The sequence below is a fragment of the Dermacentor silvarum genome, chromosome 5, assembly GCF_013339745.2.
Source record: "Dermacentor silvarum isolate Dsil-2018 chromosome 5, BIME_Dsil_1.4, whole genome shotgun sequence".
In the NCBI taxonomy this organism is placed as follows: Eukaryota; Metazoa; Arthropoda; class Arachnida; order Ixodida; family Ixodidae; genus Dermacentor; species Dermacentor silvarum.
Window position 1 is genome coordinate 171,904,854 of NC_051158.1, and position 16,550 is coordinate 171,921,403.

At 48.4% G+C, this 16,550-nt stretch overlaps 1 protein-coding gene across 1 annotated transcript; it reads right to left on the reverse strand.

Annotated features, from left to right (window-relative positions):
• Nucleotides 1-2,390: 2,390 nt before the first annotated feature.
• On the reverse strand, nucleotides 2,391-15,894 carry LOC119454571 (prolyl 4-hydroxylase subunit alpha-1-like). The gene is made up of 3 exons (XM_037716469.1): nucleotides 15,855-15,894; nucleotides 10,655-11,586; nucleotides 2,391-2,885 (listed from the first exon to the last, which is right to left on the reverse strand). Exons 1-3 carry the CDS (start codon nucleotides 15,892-15,894, stop codon nucleotides 2,391-2,393), a joined length of 1,467 nt encoding a protein of 488 aa, XP_037572397.1.
• Between the last annotated feature and the right edge of the window lie 656 nt (nucleotides 15,895-16,550).

A 16,550-nucleotide genomic window follows, 5' to 3' on the forward strand; every position in this document is an offset into this window, starting at 1 on the left:
CACCAAAGCTGTCCTGGGTTTTCTTAGCGATGTTACATTGCATGTTATTTGCCCAATTGTTTCATAGGGCATCCTCTCTCCAGAGGATGCCGCTGCGACAGTAGTTTTGTATAGCACGCGTCTCCAGGCCCTTGCATTTCAAAGGGCCTGTCAAGGCAGTAGTGCTTTTTGAAAAGACTTATCAGTGATAAATTCTCATTTATCATCATTATCTTGCAATTTCTTCTTTTGTTTCATAGGTCACCTCATTAGCCATTGCCATAATTTTATTACATATATATTTTACGCATTTTACAGCGATTGTTTTTAGGCCCTTTTACAGCCACGACACATCTACCTTTCGCAATTCATTGCTCCATTGTCAAATTATTAACACAGGCCTGGCGCTCTTTGGCCATACCTGGCCCTTGCGCCATTAAACACAATACATCATCATTATCTCTCGTCCGTAGCTGTGGTTTACCCGAATGATCCCCCGGAACTTCGCCCCACTCATCATCATTCACCCCGTGGATATGCTGTGATTTTTTTCAGAAATAGCTGGCATTTTTCTTTTTCGGAAGTTCTGAGAAGGACGGCATCTTCTTCTGAGGAGATGCCAGATTTCGTAGGTAATCCACAGTTTATATTTCCGACGTTTGGTGGTTAGCAATTTTGATGGTATATGCTCTGAAATTAGTGCAAGTGTAATGAAGAGGACAGCCCAGGCGCAAGCAAGATCGCCAACGCAGTGCGCGGGACAGTGCTCGATCCAAAACAGTGCTCTTCGCTGCGAACCTCAGTTCTTTCAGTTGTTTCGTTCATAATTGCTTCGTTAGTTGACCTGATCCTAAAAGTATATCAGTTTTGCAGTAAGCCGAGCTCCATTCTGGTCTGGGGAAAGTACGCTGGTTAAAACGACTGCGTGGTCGCTGATACCATGAACACAGACAGGTAGGTGCAGATACCAGATCAGCCTCATTTGTGCAAAGGATATTGAGATGGTTGGACGATAAGCTTGTTGGACACTGAGCGCACTGGAATAAGTTGAAGCTAACATTCAGGTCAAACAATGCAGAATGTAATGATGAATTTCATAAACTGATCGGCAGACCGCAGACGCAGGCCACGCCTAGAAGGTTAAAGTCACTCTCTGGCAATAATACGCCATAGCAAACTGACGCCGCTGCTTCATACAGGCTAAATATAGCTGCGCTATCCCTTCTGGGAGGCCCGTAGAACGAGACGATTGTGGTTGTCGTACCAATAAGTGAAGCAGCTTTACACATGACACGCTCGCAGTCAGCCTCCCAAAGATCGATCGGCCGGCTTTGCAAGTTATCTGAAAAGCCATCTGAAACAAATGTCGATACAAACATTCGTGTCTGCTCCTGTCCGTACGATAAGACATGTACCCTGTCGGAAATATTTCAGCATTTAGAACTGTGTCATCAGGCCATGATTCTGTGGCGATGGTGATGTCCAGACTATGCAAGGAGATGACGAGCGCAATCGCCATCTGTTTTATTTTTTATGCTGCCACTGTCGATGATTACAAACTGCAAGCATCGATTGGTATGCACAAAATATCCGCTTCGTGGTCTTGCCATTAAACGTACTGTACCAATTTTTTGCCTCGTTATCGAAGATTTAGGCCTTGTTTCCAATAATCAAACAGTTAAAGCGAAGCCTGGAGGGGAGCGAGTGCTTTTCTTGCGAATGAGAGCACACGCCTTCTTTTTAAGCTCACCTGCGCAGACCTTCACTCATAGCACAGCTTGCTTGTTTAAGCTTCCAACCCTGAAGCAGGACCTTCGGCATAGTTATGTAGGATGAAAATCCAACTACAGTTGGTCGCCATTTGTGCTCATTCTATCGCTCCACCCTGTGAGCGCTGCGGGTTCAATGTCATTGTGATCGATCTTCACATCAAGCAGGTCCTTACACAAACCGACAACATTCTTTTCCGCTTCATCCCAAGCTTCTATTTCAGTAACTGAAATGCAATAGAAAACAAGGCTGCATTGCCTGGGTCGGTTTTCTGTAGCCATTGTTTTTTCCCGACCAAGTTTGTATTTATTTTCTAAGTGAGTGAACCATCGACTGAAGGTTTATGACATCTATCCGTGTGCCTCTAAGGGACGCAATTTCTTCTACTTTGGAAAGCTTTGTTGCCAAACACTCTACTTTCACTACTCAGTATTCGAACATTCACTTCTTTTATTGCCGCTTTTACAGCTCGCAGTAGCTGGGTATAGCACATGTGCTCGCGTCAATATATCTGCCCTGCTTGCAAATCAAGTGAAGGGTAAAAAAAATAATTCGAAGCCTTTCTCGTACAGTCAAATCACACAAATACAAAACACAATTTTATTTAGACGAACGCCGTCTTCTCCGCATGTCTGCGGGCGTCAGCCGGGCGCGTCGTAACGCACGATGGCGTTGGTCCGCTCACGAATCCATTTCGTCGCGATCCACTTGGAGCCCCACAGGACGGGGCAGCCGACGTGCAGCGAGAGGTCCTCTGTTCTCCTCTTCTGATGCCAGAAAGAGAACTGCTGCGGAGCATCGTCCCCGTCGTACGGCTCTAGGTCGTACCAGAAGAGGGCGTCACCGACGCGAGGCTTCACCGCAATTCCCAGCTTTACAAACGCAGTGGCGCCCCCTGCGGCCACGTCGGTCAGGTACATCAGCGTGGTGGCGAGTCTGTTGCCGTCTGCGGTGTCCACGCTGTCAGCAACCTCGCCGAAGCCGTGCGCGTCCAGGTGAGGCGTGTAGTGTCCACCGACGCCGTAGTTCGCTACCTGGTATGCCTCCGCCGCTTCCATCGAGAGACCCGTTGCAGCAGCTATGCGGCGGGTCAGACGCTGTAGTGGGCCGTGCTCGTAATCCCAAAGCCAGGATACCTGCATGCAGTTTAAAATAATTACGTTAGGAGAACAGATGCGATATAGCAGTGTGGATCAAATATACAAGAAATATTTATTTTATGTTTATTTGTTGTAAGATATAAACCAAGTGTATATTCTTTTCTACATAATCTCCTGATTTAGGGATCCCTTTTCTCCAGCCAATGGGCAGATATTTTTGATCCCGTCATCATAAAATGAAGTGAACTATATCAGCAGCCCGTTGCACACATATTCAGTAGCACTGCATCGTCGTTGTCATCGAATCGCTGTCCTCTCAGAGCTTCGCCGAGTGGCCCAGAGAGATGAGTCACTAGGGTGACTCATCAAGGGAGCGTGTTACAGTGATGTACAACGCGTTACCTTTAATTTTTCACATGTCACAGCTGCAGCATTAGGTCTGGCGTTGTCATTGACAAGAATCAGTTTGCGCATTGGTTTGTCACGCCTTTTGCGGTGATAAGCAAGTTTAACCTCACTTAGAAGCTCATGGTAATATGCAGCATTGGCGGTGCGACGATTCTGCAAGAAAGCAATGAGCAAAATGTCACGGTAGTCCCCCCCCCCCTTCAAAAAAAAACAACAATCACAAACACTTTTCCAGCTGACAGCAGAGTCTTGGCTTTTGCAAGGGCTGCTTACATTTCTTTCCCGACTCCACGTATGCTTGTTTGGAATCAAGAGTGTAGTGGTGTGCCCAAGTTTCAACGCAGGTAAATATGTGATTTTAAAAATATTCCTATTGTCCAAACCGCGCTGAGAGACGCTCACACACGTATCAACTTCTGTTCCGTAGTCAAAATACGGGAACGCATCGGGCACACACCCTACGCAGGCCTAAATGTTTTTGTAGGCGCAAGCGTACATGGCTCGCCAGCGCAATCGATGATGCAATGTTTGAAGCCGTGAAGGAAGCGAGCGCCAGAGGAGGAAGGCGGCTGAAGGTGGAGGAGAGAATCGTGCGCCGGGGAAGTACAAAGGAGCACACTGAGAGCGCGGAAAAGCAACGCCACCTAAAGGAAAGTCTAGGTGGCGTTCAGTGAAGCGGGAAATGAGACAAGAGGCGGAGCGTCGCGGAGGAGGAGGGCAGGCGGAGGCATGCTAGGTTCACCTTATCTGGCAGTTGCTACGGGTTGCGCGTGCGTTATGGAGGTACCGGGTTCGTCTCGTGATCGAGTGACCGCGCGCCAAGCCAGAAGGACGGAGCAGCAACGCAAGCTGCAACAGGCCGACCGCGAGTCGACCGACCGCTAGATTCTGCCACGCACCATCGAGCGAAGTTCACTTCGTACTGTCTATTCAACGCAAACTGAGCGGAGAGAACGCAGCGCGCACAAAGGTATGAGCCGTCCAAGCGCCTACACTCAGCCCTCAACGCAGATCGCTTTCGAGATATGGCGCGGGCCGCGGAATACGCAGTTGCTGCTAAAGTCCCTTGATAATTTGAAAGTGCCGACATTCTGTGAACTCTGCCGCCGCGCCGAAGACCCTCGCACGCCCTCCCCTCCCGCTTCTAGAATCAGCGCTTTTCTGAGCGATGATTGGCCCCTCGGGCCGCTGCCCGTGAAACGTGGTCGAAATGACGCTTTGCTTGTGTTTTCATTTTTCGTCGGCGCCATTAGCAGGCCGCCTCCCTTTGTTGCGAGCCAAGCTAGCGCTACGACAACGCTAGCGCTCTTATCATATCTAGCGTCATGTGAGGATGGAGTCAGAGAAATGCCTTTTCACGCGAGCCTTGACTCGCTACAGGTGATCTGCAATCAGGTGGAGGGAACTGAGGCTGTCGTTACCACTTACACATGAAGGAAGCCATCAGTCGGCGAAACCAAGGCAAGAAGAGGGTAGTGTTTCTATTTTTTTCTTTTTAAGTTGTGGTGTGAAAAACTTTGAAATTGATTGTCTAATCACTCATGAAAGGAATAATTGATTAGAAAGTAGAAGAAAAAATGTCGCAGTTTCGCCCGAACGGCGAAGCATCAATTGCGATAGCAAATTAGTAGAGAGCTATTCGGAGTAGGGATAACAGTTTTATCGGCTGCATAAACTTGGACACATGCGCTTACTAACTGAATTAACAAGCGTGGTGTCAGCGCGCACAAGCAAACATGAATAGATCACACTCAATAACTGCAGACAACCACTGTCAAAACGCTGGCAGCAAGCACAGCCGCCGCAGTGAGCGAAGGTTCGTGCAGTCTATCGCTTCAGCGGAAACTGAGCAGCGAATACACAGAGCATACAAAGGTCAGAGCTGTGTGAAGATCACTTTTAAGAGACGGTGCGGGCGACCGCCGCATCCGGGAAAAGTACAAGCGCGGTTGTTGGCAGAGTAGAAGCTGCCCCCCTCCCTCCCTCCCGCGCTGCCTTCCCGCTTTCCTCCTTTCGCGTGGGAGATTGAGTGGCCAGTTCCCCTTGCGCCCGGTTGCAAGATAGGCATTTGGTGCCGCAGCACAGCGTCGCCCCGCCTCCCTCCCTCCCATACCCCCACGGCCTTTCGCGCGATGGAAGTCGCGTTTGCTTTCCGCCGTGCGTTCGCTCTCCGTGGACGCGCGCTTTCACTCGCGCATAGGGCGCGCGGCCACGATTTTATCGCCCTTGGACTTTATAAGGAACCTCACGGTGACGACGACGGCAGAAATCCGCTTGAAGTGTCCATATAATTGCTATCGCAATAAAATGAGTACCAATCAGCTAGTGGCTGAGCGGTTTTCCTCTCCGTCGTCACTTGCGCTGTCCGTAACGCGGAGGTGCATTGAGCGCATAGCAGCATAGAATATAGACGAGAATTTGTGTCATAATCGTGGCTCTTAAGCTCAAAGTAAGTAACCAAGAAGACATGTGATAGTTTATTTAAAGCGAATTCGCCGAATTGAGTGGGTCAAACGCCTTTGTACCAATGACACTGTGCAGAATACTTGCTGTGTTTGCGAAAGAGGCAATAAAGAAGCTAATGCACGCGCCTGCATTCCGTCACGATGAAACGACGAGAAATCGTATTCCATCACCTCTGGGACTACCCTAAGACTCTACAAAAAGAAAAAAAGGCTGATTGCTCACACGGAAATTTGTAAGACTACGGCAATTGATAATTAACTTACGGAATTAAGATGTAAAGGTTATCAGAGTTCAGGGAGATTATGAAAAGCGCGTGGCTTGTACTATATGAACATCCGCGAATAATACAAGCCAGATACGTAACTTCGCTTTCTTGCGTACAGCTATTTACTTCACGACGGCTGCCAAGCGATCATTGAGCAGTTCCTAATTGACTTATATTTACTTTCGCTTAATGTACTCACGTTCATAAGCCTATGTGCAGGAAATAGGATATTTGTTTGGTTTAATTCAACAAAATAATTCTTATTCACGCATTTCGCACGATGAAAACCGCTACCAGTGTTTTATAACTGACGGCACTGAACTGAAGCATGATCTAGGTGGCGCCGAAGGTTGAGGTGGGTGCTTTGAAAAAAAGTGCCACGTTAACTACAAAATATTTCTTCTCGGCGCGCGCACACACGCACACACATATACACAGACGCGCGCATGCGCACAAACATACGAACACACACACCCATACACACACATTGTTGCGAAGTCCGATCGTCCGAGCGGCCAAGAATGTGTGGTGTCGTGCCACGTGCCGGGAGAAGGGGGTATCCAGGTAGATGAGAAAAAAACTACATATGTCATCATCATCAGCCTATATTATTGCGATAGCAATTATATGGACACTTAAACTGGATTTCTGCCGTCGGCGTCGCCGTCGCCGTGAGGTTCCGTATAGATAACATCATCGCCGCGCGCCGTATGCCCGAGCGGTAGCGTGCGGGGGACGCGCGCTATCACGGAGAGCGAACGCACGGCCGAAAGCAAACGCGACCGGCGCGCGTGGGGGCATGGGAGGGAGGGAGGGAGAGAGGCGGGGTGACGCTGCGCTCCGCCACCAAAGGCCTATCTTGCAACCGGGCGCAAGGGGAACTTCCCACTCAATCTCCCACGCGCAAGCAAGGAAGCGGGACGGCAGCGCCGGAGGGAGCGGGGGGGGGGGGGGGGGGGGGGGAGGCGGCGAACTTTTACTCTGCCAACAACTGCGCTCGTCGCTCGCCGGCCGCACTGTCTCTTATCTCCACACGGCTCTGACCTTTTCTATGCGCTGTGCATTCGCCGCTCAGTTTCCGTTGAAGCGATAGACCGCACGTACCTTCGCCCGCTGCGACGTATATGCGCTTGCTGCCAGCGTTTTGCCAGTCGTTGTCTGCGGTCATTCAGTGTGATCTATTTATGTTTGCTTGTGCGCGCTGACACCACGCTTGTTAATTCAGTTAGTAAGCGCATGTGTCCAAGTTTATGCAGCCGATAAAACTGTTATCCCTACTCCGAATAGCTCTCTACTAATTTGCTACCGCAATTGATGCTTCGCCTTTCGGGCGAAACTGCGACATTTTTTCTTCTACTTTCTAATCAATTATTCCTTTCATGAGTGATTAGACAATCAATTTCAAAGTTTTTCACACCACAACTTAAAAAGAAAAAAAAATAGAAACACTACCCTCTGCTTGCCTTGGTTTCGCCGACTGATGGCACGCTTGTTCATTCTTTTAGTAATAGTCGGGCCACATTTTCCAACGCACGCTACGCATGCAATGCTGCCCGGATCGGCAGTGCAGCGCTACAGGTGTGTCCCTTCGCACGCGCTGCCCACGGGAAGCGCTTCTCATCAACACCACCGTTTCACACGCGCCTTCTCGTGGTCATCGAGTCTCTCTTCATGTCGGCCTACCTACGCCGCAGCACACCTGCTTACTTAATCAGCTCATGTTTACTACAATTCATATTGCTACCAAAGCCGCTCACTTACTTCGTGTCACATTGCTGTGTTGCTCTCGCATTCATTGCTTCGCCCTTAGGGCGAAACTGTGACATTTTTTTATGTCCACTGCAGGACGAAGGCCTCTCCCTGCGATCTCCAATTACCCCTGTCAGCGCTAGCGTATTCCAACTTGCACCTGCAAATTTCCTAACTTCATCATCCCATCTCCTTTTCTGCAGACCTCGACTGCGCTTCCCTCCTCTTGGTATCCATTCTGTAACCCTAACGGTCCACCGGTTATCCATCCTACGCATTACATGGCCTGCCCAGCTCCATTTCTTCCGCTTAATGTCAACTATAATATCGGCTATCCCCGTTTTTTCTCTGATCCACACCGCTCTCTTCCTGTCTCTTAACGTTAGTCCTAAGATTTTTCGTTCCATCACTCTTTGTGCGGTCCCTAACTTGTTCTCGAGCTTTTTTGTTAACCTCCAAGTTTCTGCCCCATAGGCTAGCACCGGTAGAATGCAATGATTGTACACTTTTCTTTTCAACGACAGTGGTAAGCTCCCAGTCAGGATTTGGTAATGCCTGCCGTATGCACTCCAAACCAATTTTATTCTTCTGTAAATTTCTTTCTCGTGATCAGGGTCCCCTGTGAGTAATTGACCTAGATAAACGTACTCCTTTACAGACTCTAGAGGCTGACTGGCGATCCTGAATTCTTGTTCCCTTGCCAGGCTATTGAACATTATCTTTGTCTTCTGCATATTCATCTTCAACCCAATTCTTACACTTTCTCGATTAAGGTCCTTAATCATTTGTTGTAATTCATCTCCATTGTTGCTGAATAGGACAATGTCATCTGCAAACCGAAGGTTGCTGAGATATTCGCCGTTGATCCTCACTCCTAAGCCTTCCCAGTCTCAGAGCTTGAATACTTCTTCTAAGCATGCAGTGAATAGCATTGGAGAGATTGTCTCCTTGCCTGACCCCTTTCTTGATAGGTAACTTTCTACTTTTCTTGGGGAGAACCAAGGTAGCTGTGGAATCCTTGTAGATGTTTGCTAAGATATTCACGTATGCCTCCTGTACTCCTTGATTACGCAATGCCTCTATGACTGCTGGTATCTCTACTGAATCAAATGCCTTTTCATAATCTATGAAAGCCATGTAGAGAGGTTGATTGTACTCCGGAGATTTCTCGATTACCTGATTTATGACATAGATATCATCCATCGTAGAATATCCCTTCCTGAAGCCAGCCTGTTCTCTTGGTTGGCTGAAGTCAAGTGTTGCCCTGATTCTATTGGAAATTATGTTGGTGAATATTTTATACAATACTGAAAGCAAGCTAATGGGTCTATAATTCTTCAGTTCTTTAACGTTTCCCTTCTTATGGATTAGTATAATGTTGGCGTTCTTCCAGCTCTCTGGTACACATGAAGTTGTGAGGCATTGCGTATAAAGGGCCGCAAGCTTTTCGAGCATGATATCTCCTCCATCTCTGATTCAATCTACTGTTATTCCATCTTCTCCAGCAGCTTTTCCCCTGGTCATGTCTTTCAAGGCGCTTCTAACTTCAGCGCTAGTTATAGGAGCCTCTGTATTCGGTTGATCACTATCTTGAATGAAAGTAGCTTGGCTGTTTTGGGCACTGTACAGGTCAGTATAGAATTCTTCCGCTGCTTTTACTATGTCATCGAAATTGCTGATGATATTACCATGCTTATCTTTCAGTGCATACATCTTGCCTTGTCCTATGCCAAGCTTTCTTCTTACTGATTTAATGCTGCGTCCATATTTTACGGCTTCCTCAATCTTTCCCACGTTATAATTTCGAATATCCCTTACTTTATTTATTATTTCGAATATCCCTCACCAGCTCATCATCAACTGAGGTGCAGCTGGCAGATGGCACAGTGTGGAACCGACATGCAGACCACCTGCGGCGCCGCCTCGAAGGCACAGAGGAGTCGCCCACATCGGGAAGAGGCAGCGACAATGGGCAGCAAATACAAGTGCCAATTTTGCAGCCATTTTTAGACGAAAGAGAAGCAACGACGCCAGCGCGTGCTGCCACTCTGGGGGGTGAGGCACAAACAAGCATGCTACCTAGGCCGGTGGAACCGAGTGACCACGCAATGACCAGTCCTGCTGACGCTGAAGCTGTTTTCCAGACACCGGTGCGTGGTATGACAGGGCTTTCTGCCACTCTAGGAGGCGACGCACGGACAAGCGTGCTACCTTGGCAAGCAGAAACGAGTGACCACGCAAGTGCCAGTTCTGCTGGCACGCCAGCTGTTTCCCAGACACCGGTGCTTCGGCGGTCTGTCAGAACGCGCCGACCCGTGCAACGGTATTCACCGTAACTCAAGCTTGGGACGGAAGGTGTTGTGACGGAAGCTAGCGCCACCACTGAAAGACCAGTTGGATCCCCAGGGGGCGCACAGAGCCAGAAGCCGGCATTCGGCGCTGGGACGTGGTAGGAAGAAGCCGCCATGTTGGCGTTCTGTACCGAATCAATAAACGCCATTGTTTCATTATAACAGAAAACTTACAGAAATGGCAAGGAGGGATCCCGCGTGCTGTATTTATTGAGCGCCGACAGCCTAACATATGAGGAGCGCGCCGCGTTATCCCTGATACTACGCAAGCGAGGTGCTTCCGACAGATGGCGACTCCATAAGTTCTCGCCGCCAATACAGTAACTCTAGCCTCGACTAACGCCCTTAGCTTCGACTAATGTCCTTATACCTTCAGAAAAGTACCGACATCCTTTGAAGAACGCCGCTTCTCAATAAAACAAATAAGTTTAGCGTGAGGAACCAACTCAAAATTTGTTCATTTTAGTGCCCCCCTTAACTGAAGTGACCCCCACTGCAGGGAAGTATATGCCGCAGAAGCGAGCTAATACAACGGCCAGAGCACGGAGGAATGTATGCACTCATACCTTGCCGATTCGTTTCCAGCTTGGCATCCCTGCAGTGTTTGTCGGGGAGTAGACGCCTGCACGCTTGAATCCCTTCTGCGCTGCTGATCGGATGTAGTTCACTTCCGATGGGGAGAGGAAATCGCTGATGAGCACCACTCGTGGCTTCAGCGACAGCACCTCTAACTTGAGCGGCTGAAGAATCAAGCGCGGGTCTCCGAAGTTCGTAGACATCTTGCAAACAAGTCTGCTGCCAGATGGTCTCATGGCTGCCTGTTTAACGCAGACGGACTTGTACTCCCTGACATCTGACTGCGGCGACGAAGGGTAGGGGTGCAGCGACATACGTTTCGCCCGCTGACTCAACCTCCGCCAGAGCTCGTCGTTTGTCCGCAGTGTTCCGAGGCCGAGCTTAAGCTTGCGGAAAGTGCGGCCAGTGAGGGGCGACGTCACAGCAAGCGCTGCTTGGCTCCAGGCGGAAGTGTTCCCAAACTCTCCAACCGTAAAGCAACCCCTGGCAACGTCTGCGAAGTCTTCGGGCAAAGCGGCTGGAAGTAGTCGAGAATGCATGGACGCCATCGTAGTCACCGGAACGTCGTAGACTTGCTGCAGCTTGCAGATTCCAACAGCGGCGCCATTGAGGTCGCTAACCGTGGGCCACCAACGTCGGGAATAAGACGGTAGGAAAGCCGAAGGAATGCTACATAGGCTGGGACAAGGAGCGCTGAATGCGGGGTATGAGTTGGCGAGACGGCTGATGAAGAGGAACGTTCCCAATGTATGGTGGTCATCGTGCAGCAACTTCGCAGTCCGGAAAGCTCTGTAGTGTCCTATGGCTTTGTCCAGCCGCCGTTGTTCCAACAAGAGGTACAAGTAGCCGTCTTCAAGAGCTGTGCTTTCGGTTCCAATCGACTCCTGCATGTCTTGCGTTGCCGTGAACAGGTCCGAGGCGCCTGAGGCGACGTTGAACGCAAACATGAAAGAAACAACACTTCGCAGAGCGGGCCACATTATTGTTGTTGACAATCCCAGCTGATGATGACAGTGGATCAGGAAATTACATACACCCACTATGGGGATGGGTGAAAAATCAAAACATCGGGGGTAGAGGGAAAGCAAAACAATAAATGCGTATAAAAGATACAACTGATGGAGAGGAATGATTTAGAAAAGCAATCTGCCTTCAAAGAGCGTGAAATTAGGTGAAAATAAACAGACTTGCGCGATTTCTCCGGCTATGATGAACTCCTTTAATGCAGCTGGTTGTAACAGTGGATGCCATCATCACCTTAATCGCGGCCGCTGGATAAAAAAAAAGGTGCGGCCTGCCGCGTGCATCGAAAACGGTGTGATCCGCCGCGGCGCCACACGCCGGTGGCTGTTGTCTTGCATCGGCATAGCAAATGCGTCAGGAACGCGCTTTGAACGCCGTCGCGCGTGCCAGCCGACGCGTTCCATCCCCGTCAGCTAGCGCCGTTCGGCCCAGCCAAGCGGCCGACAATGCAACTACGGCCGTCACGTTCGCTACCATAGCAGCGCGCCCGACGCGGCAGGCCGCACCTTTTTTTTTTTTTATCCAGCGGCCATGCCTTAATATTGGCTTGTTGGTCCTTCATGAAATTGCATAACCCACTACGGGGATTAGGCCACTTTCTGGAAGTAAAAATTTACGTGCGATGTGGCACCCTTATTGCCAGGGAAACGCGAGCCCTTCTCACACCGTCTTCGCCTCCTCGGAGCCCATGCATTGCAGCGGAAGCCTCGAATAAATGCAGACAATCCGACCAACCGGGCCATCTCCTCGTACACTGTGTTCCTCTGCCGCAGGGGCATCGGCGGTCAGCAGGCGTTTGGTGCATTGCAACAGCTTCACGCCTTTGTCCACAAATAATTATATCCCAACACTAAAATATCATACCGAGCACACCATTTTCCTAGATCCGGTCAGTGAAAGCGAGGTAGTTTCATCTTTTATTAAGCTAAATATATGCAAGTCCCTCGATCCATCAGGAATACAAATTACACCAGTTAAATACGTTATCGATATCATAGAGAACTGTCTAGTTTTTTTAATATGTGCCTTACAACCGGAGTGTTCCCACGTAAGATGCAATGTGCGAAGGTCACTGTTATATACAAGAAAGGTGACAGAAACGATTTTTCCAATTATCGTCATATTTCTATCCTAGAAATTTTCCCAAAAGGGTACGTTAGACAAAATAATACATAAACCACTCGCATCCTTCGTTAACAGATATAACATTCTAAACCCAGTATAATATGGTTTCCAAAAAAAATCAACAGAACTAGCACTTTTTGCACAAAAAGAGTACATACTTGAAAACTTCGAAAATCACAACCTAGTTTTAGGTGTGTTTTTAGACTTCACAAAGGCTTGTGATAGCCTTAGTCATCACATTCTTCTCCAGAAGCTTAATCACTATGGTATTAGGGGTAACGCACACTACTTGATATCACCGTACCTACGACACCGCTCACAATAAGTAGACATTAACGGGCACGCATCTTCCTCAATACAGATTAATTTAGGTGTACCTCAAGGCAGCATCCTGGGCCCATTTTTATTTCTTTTATACATCAACAACATCGTCAGCGTTGATGAGACGGTAAAGTACGTTATCTACGCTGACGACACAAGCACATTCTTGTCTGGTCGCTCCGCTGTTGATTTAGTAAATCATGCAAACATGGCTCTTGAATCAATTCAGGAATGGTCCCTACAAAACCACCTGGGTTTAAATGTCGCAAAAACAAAAGCTTTGATGTTTCATCCGCGTCATAAGGTGTGCCCCATGCATCCGCTATTTATTAATGGTTCATCGCTTGAATACGTTCAGTCCTTCAAAACTCTAGGCATCTATTTTACTGCCACAATGTTATGGGATGCACACGTTGATTTCCTGGTTAAAAAAACTTTCACGTACTATTGGATTCCTGCAGCGAAATTGTACAGTGGTTCCGGTTAACACAAATGTACTTGTTTTTAACGTGCTATTCTCTTCCAATCTGAACTATGGTGCTCTTGTGTGGGGCACAACCACAAATGCAAATATTATGAAATTGTTTTTACTGCAAAAGCGAATTATTAGATTAACTTGTAAAATGCCCTACTTGTCCCATATAGCTGAATTGCTTGCGAAATTAGCATAGTAAAGGTTTCATCACTTTACGAATACAGGCTTTTCCGCCACTACAAATTATGTACAAGAAAACATGACAACGCTTTGCAAAACATAGCCAATCTTAAGATCAACGCAGTGGCATATAACACACGTAATCCGGAACAGTGGGAGGTAGCACTAAATCGTACTAACTATGGTAAACAGATGCTCCGATAACAGCTACCTTCACTGTTGAACCGGTTACAACAAAAAATGGTGTTGAAATTGCAAACATAACATGGCAAGAGCTTCGTGACTTGTTCTTGTAAATTTTCTATAACATTACTTGATTTCATTCGACTGTGTATTTGCTCCAATCCTTCCAATGTTCCCGCTTTTTCTCTATGTTGCCTTATTTCATAATTTGTTTAATGTAGCTAAAACTGTTTACATCAGGTTCATGTTATCCTCATGTTTACCAATCTTCTACCAACATGTATAATTATTCCTGTGTATATATTGTTTTTCATTTTCTCCGATCTTATTCATTCTTTATATTTTTTTGTCCTACGCACTGTCCGTTGCTCTAAGGGGGCTGTCAGTCCCCGTCAAGCTACTCATTGCAGTAGCTTTTTGTGACTGCTCCTTTCTTTCTTGGAAAGACAAATAAAGCAAATCAAACACCCCCGAGCCCATGGGAGTCGGACCTTCTCGCGCTTAACCATGAGTGGCTTAGCCTTGTGCGGGGATAAGGGCATTTTTGGAGTTAAGCCGATACTGAGATTGTGGACCTTGAAGGCCCCTGGCGGAGGCAACATACCCCTTTGGTCTCAGCTTCACGTACACGGCACCCCCGAATTGACCCGCCTTGGAGAAATAGGTAGTCACCTTTTCCTATCGGACTCTTCACTCTTCCACTTTCATCTTTCTTTTTAACCTGTTCTGTCCCCTCTTTTTCCTCTTAAATGCGGAGTTTCCAGGCGGATAGTGTAAAACCTGTGTGGATTACCAGCCTTGATTATTGATATAGCTGGATATAGCACTATAGTGCACGACCTTGTTTAGATAATAGCCACAATCAAAGTGGCCGAACCTAACTAATTGTAAAAATTACCGCTGTGACTGGAGATTGACTTATCAACGTATGGGATAAAAAAAATCTATTACACCGGTCACAATTTGTCCTCATTGAAAACATACCATCTGATCCCGTGTCCTATGCTGATCTGATCTGATCCCAAGCTCTTTAGACGCGGGCTCAGTAATTGGATCGCTATTATTTTTGATGTTTATAAATAACCTTACAAATAACATTGATCGTAAAATTAAGCTTTTTGCAAATGACTGCATAATATACAGGGAACAATAGCTTGATTTGGGCGAGTTGTTTCATACTGAATAACGTAGGTACAGCGCAACAACTTTTTGAAGGAAACAAAGAGACAGGAAAGAACGCTGACTTTAAACTGAGTTTAGTGAAGAAATTCCCTTTGGCTATTTGCTTTGTGATCCCTGCTCCTCGTCCGTGCAGTACATCAATCACTCCACCCATTATCACCACTAGGTGTCTCTCCTCCATTGTGTCCCACATGCGTTCCTTGGCCTTCGCTATCACCTCTCTAATCGGCTTTCCCGGAAGCGTGCTAACCTGGACTCGTTCGCCTGCACCTACCCTCTCTGTTATCGCCGGTTCTACTTTGCGCATGTTGGAATCCCCAACAAACACTACTCAACGCTTTTCTTCCCCCTCACCGCCGAAAGCTGCCCCCGAGGTCACAATGCCCTCCCCTCCTGTCTTATCCTTGCCCTTGGCTTTGTTCTCTTCCGCGGCTGAGTCAGTGGTATCGCCCTCGTGACTATCACTGACGGTTCCGACACTGCCTGCCGGCGTGGCGGGTTCGGCTGTCTCTGCACTCGCATCGGAGCCAGCTCCATTGACGGTGCTCGCCTCGATGGGTTCACCATTGCTTTGCTCAATGGTGGCCCTCAGCTGCATCTCTACGTTAACTGGTTTTTAAATGCAGAGCATTTCTTTAACTCACATGTAGTGTGCGCCGTCCGTCCGCACAGTCCCAAGTGCTGAAGCACGAAATGCCTACCTGCGGGCTCGAGGAGTCGACGCTCGATGTGCTTAGTCATGCAGTCCCAACTAAGTGCTGAAGCGCGAAATGCCTAGCCGCGAGCTCGAGGAATCCACGCTCAATGTGCTTAGTCGAACAGTCCCAAGTGCTGAAGCACGAAATGCCTAGCTGCGGGCTCGAGTAGTCGACGCTCGATGTGCTTAGTCATGCAGTCCCAACTAAGTGCTGAAGCGCGAAATGCCTAGCCGCGAGCTCGAGGAATCCACGCTCGATGTGCTTAGTCGAACAGTCCCAAGTGCTGAAGCACGAAATGCCTACCTGCGGGCTCGAGGAGTCGACGCTCGATGTGCGTTGTCGCAACTAAGTGCTGAAGCGCGAAATGCCTAGCCGCGAGCTCGAGGAATCCACGCTCGATGTGCTTAGTCAAACAGTCCCAAGTGCTGAAGCACGAAATGCCTACCTGCGGGCTCGAGGAGCCCACGCTCGATGTGCTTAGTCGCGCAGTCCCAAGTGCCATGCGCGAAATGCCTAGCCGCAGGCTCAAGGAGTGCACGCTCGATGTGCTAAGCCACGCAGTTCCAAGTACCGATGCGCGATATGCCTAGCCGCGGGCTCGAGGAGTCGACGCTCTATGTGCTTAGTAGCGCAGTCCCAAGTGCTGAAGCGCGAAGTGCCTAGCCGCGGGCTCGAGGAGTGTCGAGTAGTCGACGCTCG

Bases quoted from the DNA above. Each gene is read 5' to 3' on its own strand.
- LOC119454571 (XM_037716469.1), bottom strand. From the start codon at position 15,894: ATGACTAAGCACATCGAGCGTCGACTCCTCGAGCCCGCAG. The intron at 11,587-15,854 runs GTAGGCATTTCG...ACGTCGCCTCAG, and splicing joins TCGACTCCTCGAGCCCGCAG to GCGCCTCGGACCTGTTCACG. The intron at 2,886-10,654 runs GTATGAGTGCAT...AACTGCATGCAG, and splicing joins GCTGGAAACGAATCGGCAAG to GTATCCTGGCTTTGGGATTA.